We start from the raw sequence: 17,233 nt of genomic DNA, 5'->3' as shown, positions 1-17,233 counted from the left end.
AGGATGTCATAAGCAGCGGACGGTCATCAGGGAGCACATGCATTTGCTAAGGCAGAGGGAAAACGACTGTATATAGTGTATTCATGGAGACGACAGCACGGAAAATCTTATCGAGCACAAATAAAGATATGCATAAAGACGTTGCGGCGTCCGCCGCAGGAGAAGAGATGTAATCTCAAATTAAAACACCACAAACGCAAGCACGTATTAAACGCATTATTTAAAAATTCACCGACGATTACGATACTCCCTAATGCGAAATTTGAGCGCAGCTCTCTACGTGTTTTCATTTGACGATATATTGGCTGGCGCGGACAATCTGTCTCGCGCGACACGTTGCAAACGGAACGAGGAGTGGCGCGACTGCCTCGCTATTCGGGAGATCGCGCGAGGCAGTGCGTGGGCGCGATTCCCAGCAGCCGCCGCAAACAGACCTCCGCTCATGCAGCGCTTTGTTTGCGCTATACTCTGGTGCCATCTCGTAGCCATCATCGCCGCAGAGCCCGTATTGCGCGGCACTACGTTTTATTCTCACGCTTTCGCCATACCCTCCTCCTCCGCTTCCCTCCTCGCGGTCACTTCGCTATCGCCGTCTTTCAACCCCCGCTGCGCTCCGCGTTCAGCCTTTCATCCTTCGCCGTGCTCGTTCGCTCATTTGCGAGGTAAAACGCCGACGCCGCCGCAAGAACGGGAGCCTAACCGCAACCGAGCTCTAATAGCAAAATAATAAGGTTTTTGTTCCAGAAATTTTATCACAAGTGCCTTCTCTGCGGCCTCTGTTCTGCTGTTCAGCAACTCTGAATTGTATTCAAAACACGGAAAATTCTGTTACGAAATGATTTCTGCATGCTAAGTGTGCTCAAAAAAGACCAGAACAAAGAACCATCCAGCTTTACCAACTTGCCGCACGTGAAACAATTTCTGCCATGGCAAAAGAAATAATCTGTTTCAAGAGGTGAAAAAGTAAAATGAAGAAAGGAAAGACATCAGCGACCTCCCTTCATTGGCCACGGGGTAGGGGGACAGCTTATAGTCGTCGCTTTATACAATTAGCCCACGGTGCTGTGACATGTGTATCCAGGTGCGTCTGCGCTCATGTATCTCTGCCAGCGTTGTAACTGCGTAAATAAGTGGGCTGTTGACCCTTTTCGCGGAGCAGTTTGCTTTAGAGAAACGAGATGGCGCTCACGGTGGCGCGCCATACCTCTCCTCAGCGACCGCGCACGAATACGAAACCATTACCGCTTCTATACCTTGCTTCTGTGCGATCAGCTGTCGGAAATGCAAGCTGAGTTTTCGCTAACACACTGTGTTCCAATCATAATAGATTGTATCATGTGGATTGAAGACGTGTGCAGTAGATGGCTGCAAAAATAGTGACTGGCATGTTAAGGAATAGAATGAATCTGTGTGGCCAAGTTCGCGAACCGCTGCTGCAACTGTACGAACGTGTTACGGCACTTCGTGATGTACGGCTTTCCTCGAGGATATAGAAATTTGCTCATCTGCCAGCCTTGTATCGTTAACCTTCAAAGAAAGGGCTTCATCCCCAGAACGTCGGCAAGAGTACCACTCGTTAAACAATGACAAAGGGAGTAGCGCCGCTTCCTGTCATAGTAAGTTTCGCGCACGTTATCTATACACATCTGTCCCAAATGGCAGGAAAACTTATGCGTACGCCCACTCTATCGCCGACGTATCCACGAATGAGTGAATGGGCGCACACTTGAATATATGCACACTGTATACGCACAATAAATGACGGACTACACCTATGGCGCACGAATGGTCGAAGCTGAATGTTTCGTGATGATCCACAAGAGTAAGCGAGTTACTAGCTGTAATATATATTTGCTACAAGGTATTACAATGTACAAAACAGCTACGTTTCAAGCCTTGTGCGCAGCAAGAACAAATCTATCGTAACTGAGCACAGCCGCGAGCGACTAGGCAGAAAATAATCAGATAGTGGCCGCACCGAAGAACTTCACTGAGTCAGAAACTGACAAGCCACTGCTTCAAAATATTTGCCAAATAAAGAACAAAGAGCAAAACACAATAATCCTGATTTAAAGTTGATAAGCGGAATGTTTGGATTAGAGCACTGCACGGGCTCGGGCTTACCCGAAAGCCCGGGCCCGGCCCGGCCCCGGCCCGGCCCGTGGGCCGGGTCGGGCCGGGTAGAGCAGTTTTTTCACGGGCTCGGGCCGGGCTCGGGCACGGCGGGTGCTTTTTGATCCGGGCCCGGGCCGTGCTCGGGTTTTTTGACGCGGGCCCGGGCCGGGCTCGGGCTTTCTGCGAGTTATTGTCGGGCTTCTCAACTCTGAAAAACATGTATTTTTCGGTCTCGGGCCGGGTTCGGGTCGGTCTCGAGCCGGGCTCGGGCCGGGCTCGGGCTTAAGGTAAAGGGGTGGCGGGCCGGGCCGGGCGGGTAACGTAGATTATTTCCGGGCCTGGGCCGGGCTCGGGTCTCGCCATAAATGTTTTGATCGGGCTCGGGTGGGCCGCCCAATGTAAAAACGGGCCCGGGTCGGGCCCGGGCCGCAAAAATCGGCCCGTGCAGTGCTCTAGTTTGGATACCTTGGAATACATATTTAGCACCGCTTTTAGAACAAACACCATATACGCTGCTTGCGCCGTTTGGACATAGCTTAATCAGCTCAGAAAGCGCTTTTGCATGTTCTCTGAAGCTGTGATCAAAGCTTCGTGTCGTCCACCTAGTCATCGTCTACGATATCTCCGAAAACAGAGGCTTTCTCAGCAGCGCCGGCGTCATACACTTCCATTGTAAACAAGGAGGCAACGGAGGCAGTTGAGGCAAGCAATGGACGCGTCACCACGTGATCAAACATGGCAGCGCCCACGGGATCGCCGCGAAAAGGGTCAATAGAAGCCCTCTTGCGACAGAGCCAATTCTATAGAGCTATATTCAGACGCATTCACCGCAGCACACCTTCCGTTGCATATGACTTCCGCCATTTCTCTCGCGTTGTTGAAACGAGGAAAAATAAGTTCCAGTGGGCGATTTCAGAGAATTATCATAGGCATAAAAATAAATGCAGAAGTAGAAGAAATACGATTACAAGCGACGAACGAAGCGTTGTCCCATTTTCCTTGCTTTTCGCGCCTGCCGTTTTCATGTGTGAAAAGCGATTTGCATTCGAAACAATGACGAATGGAAATGATGTGCGCCATAGTTCCGTTGTGCGCCGGCCGCTCAAGGGCATTTTTTTATCCCCCTCCTCCTATTTAATTATTTGTATTTTTTATTTTATTTTGTCAGAGCGGCTTCCGCATTGCTCTTGGGTTGCACAACGGCGTATATAGTATACTTTCATGCATGCATTGCAATGAGGTTGGGACACAGTCACGCAGGTTCTGAAAAATATATATAGGCCTATATACGAAGTAATGACAGAACGGTTCTTCCCCATGTGGAACATACGGAGAACGCGGAACAGCCACATCGGTTATGGAACAGACGGACCGACTTGCCGTATACGGCTCTAAATGAAGAGCCTCACACGCAGGCGTTCGTTAATGAAACGCCGTACAGGAGCGGAAGCGAAAAGTGTTAAATCAAGAGCGCGATTACACGAACGCGTACAGTCATCGGGGACAAAAAGTTTGTGGACCGCGCTCGCGGAGTAAGCTCGTGTATTTCGTCGAATTCAGCGTGCACAACTAGAAACTGAGTGACGCACTGGATGCGATGCTCGAGCGGGGGAAGATTAGTCGGCCCTTTCTTTCTCAGTTTGAAGTTGCATATGTAATGACTATAACAAAATTCAGCGTTTCCTCTGTGGGCATTGTTCGCAAACTTTTTTTTTCTGACTGTACGTTTCCCTTTATATGCGGAGCAATCGCACCAGCGCCACCTTTTTATTTTTTGCGTCCTTTTCGATGTTCGAGATTTTCTTTTTCGTGCACTGATGCCGCTAAAGTGACATTGAAAATTGCCGTAATATCCACTCGCGATTTTGCTAGAAAGCATAATATACACCTAAATAAATGAAATATCTAGAGCAAGAACTTCAAGTATAGTAAGTGGGCGTTCTAGGTAGTAAAATTACCAACTATGCTAGTGGTGCCACCGATATCGATCACTCGTATTTCGAATGACAGCCGTTATTCGCTAAAAACCATTCGTCATCCACTACAAAGTATGCTATATATATATATATATATATATATATATATATATATATATATATATATATATGCACTGCCCACATGGGCGCACGTTTAATTTTGTAAACATTTTCGTTCCTGGCCGTCCTTTACACTTATACCTGAAGTCGTTGTCTGGTATTCTGTTATATGCACTATCTTCAGAGTGCATATGACAAATTTGTCGTACACAATCTCAGCTTTCAAGAGCCTCGCAACCTCAAGCGCTTTCTTTTACACGTGGCCGAAACAATTAACTGCTGAGTCTCTGGCTATAACTACAGAACTGGCTATATACGTACGCGTGATAATTATTTCAGACACGTTCAATAGCCCTAATAAATCGGTGCACGAGGCCTTCGCAGTAACCTTGGCCGGCAAATAACATTTATTTCAAGTAAACGTCGTCTGCAAAAGCAATCACTCTACGCATGCAACCAGCGTGACTGTATCTTCCAGCCTTTAATAGTCCATATTTTTTGCACAATATACATAAAATACAATGTTTCTGCGCATTAAGACCTCGAATTTGTGTAATTTCTAAGCAATAAGCGCACTCTAATTCCGCAAGACATAATGCACTCAATCTATGACCATATTCGATTAAAATCGAATTCCGAAAATCAAATTCGGCATACTTTTCTTTGTTTCGTTGTTCTTGTTTTGCTTCTTTATTTCGTTCGAAAACGCAGAATCCATGTTTAAAGCGAACGAAGCATGAACTCAGCAGTCTGTCCACGTTCCCAGAACCGTTCTCTCAGTATAACGATATCTCGATACAGCCAGGCCAATCAGCGTGCAGACCGTCGTCGTCGTATAGAACATTTTAGACCGGTCCCGCCACACAAATGCTCTCCCAAATTTTCCATTTACCAAGCGCACATCTGAGATAAGGTAAATATAATTGGCCAGTGCGGCGGGCCCATACAGTATATACCGTCGCATAGGCCCTCGCATCAACTGCTCTAATCTGAGTCAATTTCATGAAAGCATACGGCTTCTTGTCTGCGAAGAAAAATAGGCAAAATAACATCTACCCCTCGTTAGAACTGCCGACTGAAAAAGAATGAACGAGACCTCGCACGGAAGCAATCATGGAGGTGGCCGCAGTAAAGCTCGCAACAAGTCGAGTATATCCGTGGAAAGGGTAGTTTTACGTGACGCGATAACGCATAAAGAGGGAGTAAGTAAGAAAGAATTAAAAAAAAAGTAAGAAAGTGCGCAGATACATATGCACGCCTTCAGCCGGCGCGCAGCCGTCATATACATGTACGTGCGCGCCTGCATGTATAGAAATGCGCGGCGGCGGCGCAGCTTGCCGTAATTACGGGCAACGCGGAAACGCAATTAACACCTTAATTAAAGGACAACCGCGCCGAACCCCATGAAGCGCTCGCTCTTACGTATACTGTCTGGCTCAGTGGCCGGCCACCATGGCCAGACCCCCCCCCCCCCCCCCTTTCCCTCCATGCAACGTCACCGCACCGTGCGGCCTGGTACAGTGTGAGGCGACGACTACGCCCTGGCATCCGCCGACTAAATTTCGAGGAAACGAGGTGGCTCGTTGGAAACAAAGTGCGCTAAGTATACTTTTTCTAGACGAAAGAAATCTGTGAGAAAAAAAAATAAGAAAGACGCAAGAAAGGAAGGAAGGAAGCACGTCGAATGAAAAGAAAGGTAGGCGCTGAAACATTTACGAAACAATCAACCGGGCGTGCGACCCCCCCCCCCCCCCCCCCCTTCCGTCCACGCCTTTGTTGGCGCCGCGAGGACCGCGCGACAGACGCAAACGAGCAACCGAGCGAGGCCGGGGCTATAGCTGCAGCGCGACACTCCCGAAAAGTAAACATGTAGTCGCCAGCAGGGTTGCCGAGGAGCGGGAGACAATGTTTTGTTTTCTCAGGTGACGCGATCTTTCTTTCTTTCTTTATTATTATTATTATTTTTTTTTGAATGATGATTTGTCCATTTGCTCCTCTCCGTCTTCGGCTATAAGAGAAGAAGGGCGCCGCGCCTGCTTTTGGCAAAAAGGGAGTGTCTCCGCATCTCTTGCTGTATATAAACGTGCAGTGTTCAATTTGAGCTGGGTGTGTCACCCGCGCGCTTATTACTTACTGCAAGTGCTGGAAAGCTTGTTTCCTCTGCGCACGCAGAACTCGCGGTTGCGCAGGTCTAAGACACTGTATGCGCTCCATATGTACATTAATTGACGCACCGGTGCACCCCGCTTTCAAAGTTTCCAGGTAAATGAGCGCGTGACCGTACTGTAACGTTACGAGTGCAGCCGTATAGCGTTACATTCATGCCGCATGGAGCCATCGACGAACTTCACTTTCTTACTGCGTAGTTTCTCTTTCTTGGAATCTCAAGCCTGCCGCTGTTTCGGAGCTACAACGGCAACGAGCTTGTGCTGTGTTGACGCTTTCGGGTTAATCCTCCGAGCCACTTAATATAGACTTGAAGCGCGCAAGGACAAGGGTTCTGAGTTGGGCAATATGTAGTCGGTTTATATCACTTGTTCACCACTTCGTATCACCTGTCCCGTTATTGGCACTATTCATTGTGTTTATAGCAAACACCAGCCTTCGTTTGAAGCCCCGGGGCATTTCAGTGCATTTCAGTGCTCTGGGCACAATTTCAATCTCTCCACCGTTTCTTTTCTCCTTGGGATTCTCGAATAAAGGCTGCAAAAAAAAAAATGACGTGCAGCTTAGCTATAGCAATTATTAGAAAGGATGTTAAAGGGCTTTACGATCTTTGGCACTCAGGGGAGACTGAAGTCCCTCGCACACGGAGCAATGGTTCGTGTAGAGAGCGCGTATACGACTTATCGGAGTCAGCATGATGATGGCTACCGAAAGCGCCAGTGAAGAATAGATCTTACGAACGAAAAGTTTTTTGAGCACTTGCCCTTGTCAGAAAAAGAAGGCCCAAGGGTACAATTTCTCGATGTTTGCTATCAAGGGGAATATGCCAGGCAACACGGCGAAAGAAAGAAGAAAAGAAAAGAAAATAAATAAATAAAGAAAGAAAGAGGTAAAGAAAACTAGACCCGCGAAAGGCGCAGTGCCAATTCACGCGATACTGAGAAATATACGTGCCGGTAATCTCAATCCAGAAGAAGGACCGGTATTCAAACATGTTTAAGTTTCCGCTTATAGTGGGTTTGGCATAGCTTGCTTTCGGCTCGCTCCACTCGATATTTATTGTACGCTTATGCACTCGCAAATTATGCGTCCTAATGGGCTCAAAGTCATTTTTTTACTTGATTGTTTGGACGTGTCCAAGTCCTTCGAGCCAACAGCCATGTGTATTTACCTCGCGGAATATTTTTAGAAATGGCTTTTCTGCTTCCTTTCAGCTGATGCATCGCACTTTCACGGATAAGTTATATATAGGCGTTTAAGTTGGCTTTCAGAAACATCGACATTGAGTTCATAACGGGGACGGTATACTCGCGACGTCAAGAATAAATACATGGAGTAACTGTGAATAAACCGTTTCAGGGAACGCTGTTCTACATTTACTTCGAAATCATGCTGTTTCTCGGGTTGGTTCAGCAGCCTTCAAACTAAGTGCGCTATAATTGGCGATACGTAAAAAGGGGCAACACCAGAACACAGTGCACATATATTCGGAACTAACTGTATAAGTGCGATTGCACGCCGTATATGCAATAGCGCGTATATAGGTATAACACACGCAAATGCCTTGTTAAGAGCTTCTCTTCACGTACATGACACATTGTAATATAGGCGAGCCCGAGATATGTGGCGACGAGGAAGACGTGACCCGCACTGATGATATGTACTGATGTGGCAGAAAAAATGTCAGATTTTGCGCGTGATATGTACAGATGATGAAGATGGTATTCTCATACTGCGCTCCCACTTAAGTGTAACTTGTATACAGTCACTATATTTCTTTTCCTCTCTTTCTTTTTTTATGGTGAATGCGTCCATTATTTGCCGTGCAGCATTATACATTTGTACATTTGTCAGTTATTATTCGTTCTTTAACTATTACAGGCATGTTTATCTCAATTTTCCCTATTCACAATACTAACTTACCATGTGGTGTTGTCCTTTTCAGACTGGAATTTACTGGAACTTCACGAGAAGCAGTGCTTGGTCGTTGCGTTATCTTCTCAATGGGTTCCCGTCTGCGCGTTTGGATGTCTGTAGGACTGGTTACACGTCGTCTTGCCATGGCTCGCAATAATATTCAAAAGCCGTATATATATATATATATATATATATATATATATATATATATATATATATACATATAATTCAATATTGCCGTTAATTCGAACCAATTTCTAAATTCCGGTTTGCCCGCTATGTTTTCAGCGGATTTTGACGTCACCTGGTACAAACAATGCGTTCGGTTAATTTATTATTGCCGGATTCCTGTTTTATAGAGCTATGGGGTCGAAAACGGCTGATGAGAAGACATCCATGCACAAGGCGCGAACGGTCGAGACTATGGTGTTGACACCAACTTGACGTGAACACAAGCAATACAGGTTTGTATTCTGCAGCAGCGTATATGTGGCCACACGGGTGGCCACACTAGAGAACAAGAGAGAGAGATAAACACTTCTTTTACTCCAGGTCCGGAGTATGCATATTGATGTAGTCTTGCAGATCTAGAGTCCTTGTTATGTGCTGTATACCAGAAGGCTCCACCATGTTGGTCATAAGCTTTCGGGGGTAGTGATCCATTCACTTTATGAAGGGGGTCGGACTGAGAGGGCACATGTGCTTTATAATGTGTGCGTTGATTGGGGATGCAAGGCCGCAGCTGATGCTCTGTACTGGGATATCCCTATAGCAGTGAAAGCCGCGGGAACTCCCGGGTAGGTTTTGTGTATAATGTTGGTCGTGCGAAGAGAGAATGTTCGAACTCTCAAAAAACAAATAAAATAATAAAATAAAATAAAAATAACATAGCCCACTTTTGCGGTGTGTCATGACGAAGGCTGTAACGAAGGTATCCAGTTTAATTTTGATTCTTTTTGGGTTTCTTAACGTGTCCCGTCTCCTCGAAATGCTGCCGCGCCGCCAGCCGGCACGTAGACACCGCGGTGCGCTTTAAGCAAATTGCTCAGCTCCAAACGTCTTTATCGGCCAAGCATAGCTCCGATTAGGAGCCACTAGCTTGTTCTGGTTGATGAATTTGCCCTGCTATTCCGTTTTTGACCAAGGATTTAACTAAACAAGAGTATATGGTAAGCGACGTGGGGATGGTTCAAGAATTGTATACTCTTTTACAAATTTAACTCGGAGCTTCACTTAACTTAAGTTCATAGTGAAGGAGGCATAAAATATACATTTTTATCTCTATGTATACTTGTCCACGTAAATAAACTCATGCTCTGCACTTTTCTTTTCTTACATTAACCCATAATTTCTATTTATTGACCACATTCTATTTCTCTTTGGGTAATTCTAACATCTGCGAATTCAATCAAAACCCTGCACTCCCAAGTATTTTGATTTAACACGAGTCCACTATATGTCGTATAGGCGGGTCGCTGAACTTCCGACATGTGAAGGCATGAAACATCTCTATAGTGTCTTTCGACGTACAGTGCATACATTTAAACGATGCTTGGCTTAACACGGAGAGTAAATTATGCGTGTTCTCGCGATACACAAGTTTGGCTGATTTGGATGTAAATGGAAAAATTGACAACTATTGTGACGCCGGCTTCATCAAAACAATAAATTGTGAATTGAACAAAGATAATGACATGAGTTGTATGAGTAAATAGTCCATGACATACATAGTCATGGCTTAGCTGACATTCGTAGTCATGATCAAGAGCTTCGAATCTGCTTCGCTAGTATATAAGAAGTTCCGTCACCAACCCCTGTTGCAGAATGCGTGAAGGAAGGAAGCACGAGAAAGGCAGAATTAAGGCAGGGAGGTTAACCAGAATAACGTCCGGTTGGCTACCCTACACCGGGGGAATGGGTGCAGAATGCCTGTAGCACGCATATAGGCATGCTCCCAGGAGCGAGACAGTGACGCTGCAGTACGTGCTCTCCCTCTCAACCTCTGTATGCAGCCCGAAGATAACGGTGGTCACGAGCTCAGTGACTTCCACACGTTCGAAATATAATACGCACAAATTATTCGTCATCTCCTATGAATAAGGCACCTTACAATTTGCAGCAAAATGTCGCTAACAAAATGTGGCTTTAGGTGAAGAATTTGCATTTTGAGCTTTTCGGCAGCAAACGTCATGGGTGTCTTTACTTCCGGGTAAAGGCGTCGGCTCCTGTGCCCAACTGTAGTGTCACCGGCTCCGTGACGCGCCAAGCCGGTCCGCGACGTTGTCCCGATGTCAGAGCGGCGTAACTTGCTTGCATGTTGTTGTTGTTGTTGCCCATAAATATCTATGGAATTAGCATTGAATAGCGTAGAATTATCTTAAAATAAAATCAAGAAAGTCATATCGAATGAGTAATATTTAATTTAAAAGTACAAAAAAGATAGAATTTAGCAGGGCATTCGTTTGAATTCTGCAAGAAATGTTTGGACAGCGAAGCAAGCATATCCCTGTGGCTGAATCCCAAAGTGGACGCCCCGAACGAAAGAATAGCAGGTTCTGTTAAGTCCAGACCAAGTGTTCGAAAAGGTATTTCCAACAATCTTTTTGTTGCCGCAGTAAAGCGCCTTCTTCCTCTTCGTGTTCTACGGCATGCTTTCGTTGCAGTATATCGTCTTATTTGTATAAAGCCTCTTTATTCGCCGTGTCGTCTCAATTGAAGTTCTCCTTGTTGCAATGTGACTCATTAGTTATGCCACTTTTGTTTCTGTTTATATAAAACACACTTTAAATGTTGTCATCAGCATGTTTTTAATACTTTCCTAGCACCCTTCGTGATGTCATCATCATGACCCATCGTTCTTTTTTCTTAGTTTTTTTTTTTGTGCTGCTGAATTTAGCCACGATCGCCGCCTCTCACTTGATTATTTGACTAATTAAGGTATTAATATATTGAAAATGCTGACAAGAAATATGTTACCGGCCTGCCTACAACGTTAAATGAATGTACGAACGCATTCATTTCAGCGCCTCTCAATCAGCTTCTACGTACTTTGTCGGTATAGTTCTCGGCCCTCAAGTAAATTAAATTATCATCGAAGTATACGCGGCGCTCTTAGTGAGCAACAATACCTTCATGATAAAGTGAGAGTTTATTGGCTCTCGATATGTATACCTTATAGACTATACTCAGCTTTCCTGTAAACTTCTCCTTGTCTCTCTATAGCCTATGAAAAGCTGTAAAGGTTGTTTGCAGACACTCGAATATACTGTTGATTAATATGTGCACACCCAGTATAGAGTGGCAAATCACTTATTGACAAATGAGCCTGCAAGCTTCAAATCTGCGGTGGTAGTACACGCACGTTCAAGATGGAGACAAACAGAGATGGCTATAGCTTCTTTGGGATTCTCTCTGTCTCTCACGAGAGAATACATAGATACAACAGAAAGCTGAACCGCAGGTAAAGCACATGCATACTTCGGCTTGTTGCTATGGCGTGATGAGTTGGTGCAGTACACGAAGACAGCACGAGCAGCGTATAGAGGAGCGGAGTTCTCAACGCTTCTTAACGAAGGAAATATTTAATTGCTCCTGGCACAGAAACAAGACAAGACACATCACGTATTGACTGTCCTTGCGTCCAGAATGCGTTCCCGTGCTCGTGTGTGTGTGTCCTTGCTCCGGGGACATGACACACCAAGAAGCTGAAATGGTTGTGAACTACTTTATTATGGGAGACAGGATCTTTCGGAACACGGCAAACCACCTAAGTGAACAGTTAGTGGCTGTCCAAATGAGAGAAACATACATCATGTTTTTCATTCTCTCGTGTGAATATCGAGCACTGCATGCTGCGAGACATTATAGCTTTGCATAGATTTTTATTCTACACTTTGTAACGTCAGGTGTGCTGCGTTGAGACTAATTTTACAGGAAGAGTTCACCATTTTTATTCGCAACAACTATGTGCCGCTCTTACCAAGGTGCTCCTCGTGCTCGGGAAACATAAATTGCTAACGCGCCGAAAGAAAAGCCATCCATTGCAACCCATTTGCTGAGAATCCTCATTTTTACGCCACTATCCCGCTAGGGTACGTACAGATCAAACGATAAGAAGTTCAAGAGAACACTTATGCTAAGGTGTGCGATAAAAGGGTATACTCCATGGAGGGTATAGGAGCATATATGAACAGGTAAGACGCTCCTAAAGTGTTACGGAATATGTCGAACCAACCAACCTAACAATACACTATTCTGAAGAAGCAATAGATTGTCGCCAGCGCATCACATACTATATAGCCACAGAGCTCGGCCACGCGGGCGGGAGATTAAGCTCCCTGTGGAAAAAGCCTCAAAGGCTGCCTCCCTTCTAGGATGTGCCGATCCCCTCGGGGCACCACATAAAGGCGGCGTTGTGACGCTCTAATCGACGCCGCCGGCTCGCCGAAGGCGGCCAGCTAGCAGCAGCAGGCGCTCGCCAAGACGTCTTGCAAGAAAATTAGCCGCTGCAGATCACTCATGTGTGCATTAGAAGTTGTCATTTTCGATCGTGGCTTTGACTGAGTGCCGCATGCACTTACCAGAACCCTTTCCTTGGAGGCCGGCCGAAGCGGCTTTCGGTCAGGCCGAACGCGTGCATTTCGTATAGAATGGAAATTGCGACCGTGCTCGTTATATAGTCGAGGAATTGCAAAAAGCGGCACGAAAAAAGAAAAAAAAACTGCCCTTTTGCCACAGAGTTGGTGGTACACGATGGTACACATGTAGTACCATCATTTGCAACTTTCTTTTCTGTTTTAATATGTCGCAAGCTTGAAGCACGCTGAAATGCAGCTGTATATAGTCTAATTTATTGAGTCACTGAAACAAAATGCAACAGGTGCGCGTGTACATTGTGTCGTCCGCTGGAATCGAGAGTTCTAAATACTCTCGCTATATCCCTGTTGCAGCGTATGCACTTCGACAACATCAATGTTTACCGTGATAGAGCCATGGAACTTTGAATAATAGTGTCAATCGGCGCACCTGTGTTACAAGGCTGTGTAGCTTTGCTTGACGAAAATGACACTCTGTCCATATATCTGACGCGCCTTTCGCGCACGTCGGTGCAGTGATAATGAAAGGGTGACGAGACCGTTAAACGCCGCGGTTTAACATTAGTATGTATTACGCTTGAATTTTTTCAGTGTAAGATTTCTTGTCGGGAGACATGGCTACACAAAACGTTTTCTTTGGCGAGTCATGGTTCATAACAAAGAACGAAAAATCATAGCGCGAGAAAGACCAAGTATATAGTACAAAGAGCTCTGTGCACATGGCAGGTGCTAAGTCCTGCGAACTACATAGTTGCGTCTTTGTCTTTATATCACTTTGACTTATTTTGTACCATGGCCAACCTTTGTCAAGACATAGACATATCTGACAGCAAAAACCGTATACTCTAGAAAAAGGGCAATGAGGACAAGAGTTTGTCTTCCTGTATCTTCTGTAGCCTGTGCAAGCTTTTTTACAAACATGCAAAATTTGGAAATCGAACCCACGACCTCTCGGTCCGCGACGATAGATAGCCGAGCGTTTAACCCATTGCGCCACAAACGCATCTGCAGAGAGCTACACAGACGCGCCTTATATATCTAACACTCCTCCGTGTACCCGCGCTCTTGCTCGGGGCGGTGCCGCCGCCTACGAGCAGAAAAGAGAAGTACTGCATTATGACACTAACGCGCACCGACAGTGAACGCTTCGGTGGTCTCAGCACTACGACGCCTCGATGCCAGCATTCGAAGGGACGCTGGCATCAAGAAGCACTACCAACGCCACCTAGGTGGCGTTCACCGTGCTCAGCACAGCGGAGCGTGGCCTCCGCAATTAGCTCTGAAAATGTTTCTGAAGTTGATCGCGGAGGCTGCAATTACGACGCGCTGTACGCGCTGATTGACTCGGTGACGATTCAGTTACGTGCTTTGTCTTGCGCGTTGTATTAGTGTGTCAGTTACGTGCTTCGTCTTTCGCTTTTTTCTTTTTTTTTTGCCTGTTCAGATTCCTTGCGTAACAATGCTTGTATACCATAGCATTGAATCATAGCATAGCATCAGAATAAATTCAAACGCGAACAAGATAAGACGGATGAGAGCACATATGACGCGCAATTACATGGGGCGCGATGTGAAATCACTCGTTCGATTTCTAAGCATAGTTTGTTCGAAGCGTATACAACGTGCTGGAGCCTAAATTAAGCCCCGATTGCAAACGCGGTCCAACTTAATTGTAATCACGACGAAACGCTCTAGTCGCTTTGGACTTGCTCGCTACTAATATAGTATACGCGCGACAAGTCGTATTTAAACGTACAATAAATACCAGTTATATATAGGGTGTCCCATCAGCTAACTTTATCTATATAAGCTGATCAAAAATAATTAAGAAACACGGTGCAAAATAAGATTATAAGACCTACAGTGTTTGGTCGTGTGACCTTGGATGACCGAGCACCGCAGATCTTATAAAATCATAACTTGCACCATGTTTTCTTAATGATTTGTTTAGTAAAACAGCTTGCCTAACGTTAGCTTACACCCGGTACGTGATGGATAGAGCGCATAAAACGCTACGTTCATGCTGCCATATAGGTTTCGTAAGAAGCCTCACTTAAGTGATACTGCTAACACATTTAAAAATAAATACAGGTTTTTTCAGATACCAGTAACGTTGATACCTTACTCACTTGTATATTCTATCGCAATAACTCAGGAGGCCTACCTGCATGCTAATGTTTGGGCGTTTTGTGCCCACAAGGCAAATGAAAGCATATACCTTCGAAAGAACACAAATATCAGCGTGGTATAACTTACATCGCCAGTGCGTATATGACAGCGAATTACCCCACGAAACGTTTAAGGGTGAAGCTATAGATATATAATGAAGGCAGGTTCTCGTATTTCTCACAGTGGAAGTCGCTAGATCTTCTAGTCAAACGTTAATTGAAGGATTTTAGAATTCTATGGACAACGAAATGTCAGCAATGGTTTTTCTATGCGGCGATGTTGTGAACGAAAGTGGTAGGCGTGTACGAATAGTAATTTTTGAGACAAAATCTAATACGAATCGAATATCGAATACTTTTCGAATAATGAGCAGCCATTTTCACAGTTGATGTAAAACGGTATTGATATCGTGGTATTCATAAGCTTAGGAAATTTCTGTCCTTACATTGCGCATTATCAAGCGTTGTTTATTAAAGTGGAAGTTTATTAAAGATTATTAGGAACAATTAAGCAGTTTGTTCGCATACACAGGACTTTTCGGAGAGTGCGAGTGATCCCTGTATAACGTAGCTTGTTGCACTACATAACTTCTGAAGCTTTATGAGTATGTTATGCCCGTGGGGATGAAAAATTATCCTACTTTTGCTTCAACTTTGTGTTTTATTGCACACAGTAGATATATTAAAATACTGGAAAACTATTCGAAAAATATTCGCATTTACGACAAGTGAATATTCGATTCGTTATTCCAAAGCTATTCAAATTCGCACACCCCTACAAAGTGGAGTGCAAAGACAAAACGCAATACAGCGAATATAATGCGCGTGCGAAGCTAAAGCTCATGAGAGTGTCTTTGGAGAGTAGGGGTGATCCCATTTTATGACTGTACGTCTTTACATTAACTGATCTAGCCATCAGCTATCCATTAGCAAAGTAATCTCTCTTCTCAAGCTCTCAGAAGATGCGACTACGTGACAATACGACTCCAGACTTAACCAAAAAAGAAAACGAAGAAGTCGGACCTACACGGCATCGAACGCCGAGGATGACTCATGCATGAAACCACTGCAACGCATGGCCCGGTTGGTTACATGCACAGTGCGGCGTGTTTACAGTACACATGGCGCGCACTACCTCATTTGCCACAATCAACGAGACTGGGTGACTCACCGCCCCGTTTCAAAGAAGATGCCATTAAATCCTCCTGCTCCTCATCATCATCAGCCCCTGTCAGGCTGGTGACCCGGCGGCGGTGGGGAAAGCTTTTGTGTGGCAGCTATCAACGAGCAAAGCGAATTATCGATTATCGATGGCTGACTCTCTAAAGTCTTAAAGGAATACGTCTCCCTGACTGTGTGAAACATCGTCATCATGGCCTAACTTGAGCTAAGGGGGCTTCTTAACGCGCAGCAAAACCTCAGTACGCGGGTGTTTATCCCAACCCCGTCAAAATGCATATTCCACGGTGAGTATACTAAGTGGCATAATGCCACAGCCAATGCAGCGTCGACGCGGCAGCTTCATAGAGCCGAGCGCATGCAACCACCTGCGTATCACAGAAGCACCGACATCGACAGTTCGTGCGAACCGCGTGACGCACCGTAAAGCACCGCTACATCGCACGCGTCACATCGCCACGTCGTCTGCGAGTCTCACTCACCTCGGTCGCCGTCGAGAAGCAGAGCTTGGTGCCTGCCAGCGCTACCTTGAGCGTCGTGCGCCGCGAGAGGGCTGTGGACCATGGCAGTCGCCAGTAGCTCCGTCAGTCCTCATGCCGCCGCTCCATCGGCTATACTCCTCCGCCGAAACACGAACGACGACCACAAATAGCGAACACCGCGCGCTCGTCGTGGCGCGGCCGTGGCACCACGCAGGAACAGCGCCGGCGAACAGCAGCACACCCAACGAACGACGACCAAAACTTCGCGAAACAAGCACCAACGACGGCGAACGTGGGCGCGCGTGCACGCCACAAATATCGGGAGGGGTTGGTTCCGAGTCCTGCAGCCGGTGCGCACGAGTGCGCCTGCGTGTCGAGGGCCGCGGCGAGCGTGACGCGTTCTGATGTTCGTATGCGAGTCTCGATTCGCGAGCCGAGGAGGGGGTCTCGCGGGGTGTTGCGGGGCGGGATCCGGGGGGGCCGTGCAGCCCGCCTCGGTTGGGACCGGTTGGCCGCGTAGCAGCCAACCCGACGCGCGCTGCCGCCCGGCGAAGGGAACCGCCTTCGGGAGCCGT

The 17,233-nt window shown here is 46.1% G+C and overlaps 1 protein-coding gene across 1 annotated transcript in view; it reads right to left on the bottom strand.

Annotated features, from left to right (window-relative positions):
- LOC119441922 (homeobox protein aristaless) overlaps window positions 1-17,029 on the bottom strand; it is a 126,460-nt gene extending 109,431 nt beyond the window's left edge. Inside the window, exon 1 of the mRNA XM_037706584.2 lies at window positions 16,659-17,029. Within this exon, the coding sequence (XP_037562512.1) occupies window positions 16,659-16,740 (82 nt within the window). The 5' untranslated portion in view covers window positions 16,741-17,029. The remainder of the gene's footprint in view (window positions 1-16,658) is intronic.
- Window positions 17,030-17,233: the final 204 nt, after the last annotated feature.

The sequence above is a fragment of the Dermacentor silvarum genome, chromosome 2, assembly GCF_013339745.2.
Source record: "Dermacentor silvarum isolate Dsil-2018 chromosome 2, BIME_Dsil_1.4, whole genome shotgun sequence".
NCBI lineage: Eukaryota > Metazoa > Arthropoda > Arachnida > Ixodida > Ixodidae > Dermacentor > Dermacentor silvarum.
The sequence above is the reverse complement of the archived record's forward strand: the minus strand, read 5'-3'. Positions and strand labels throughout refer to the sequence as shown.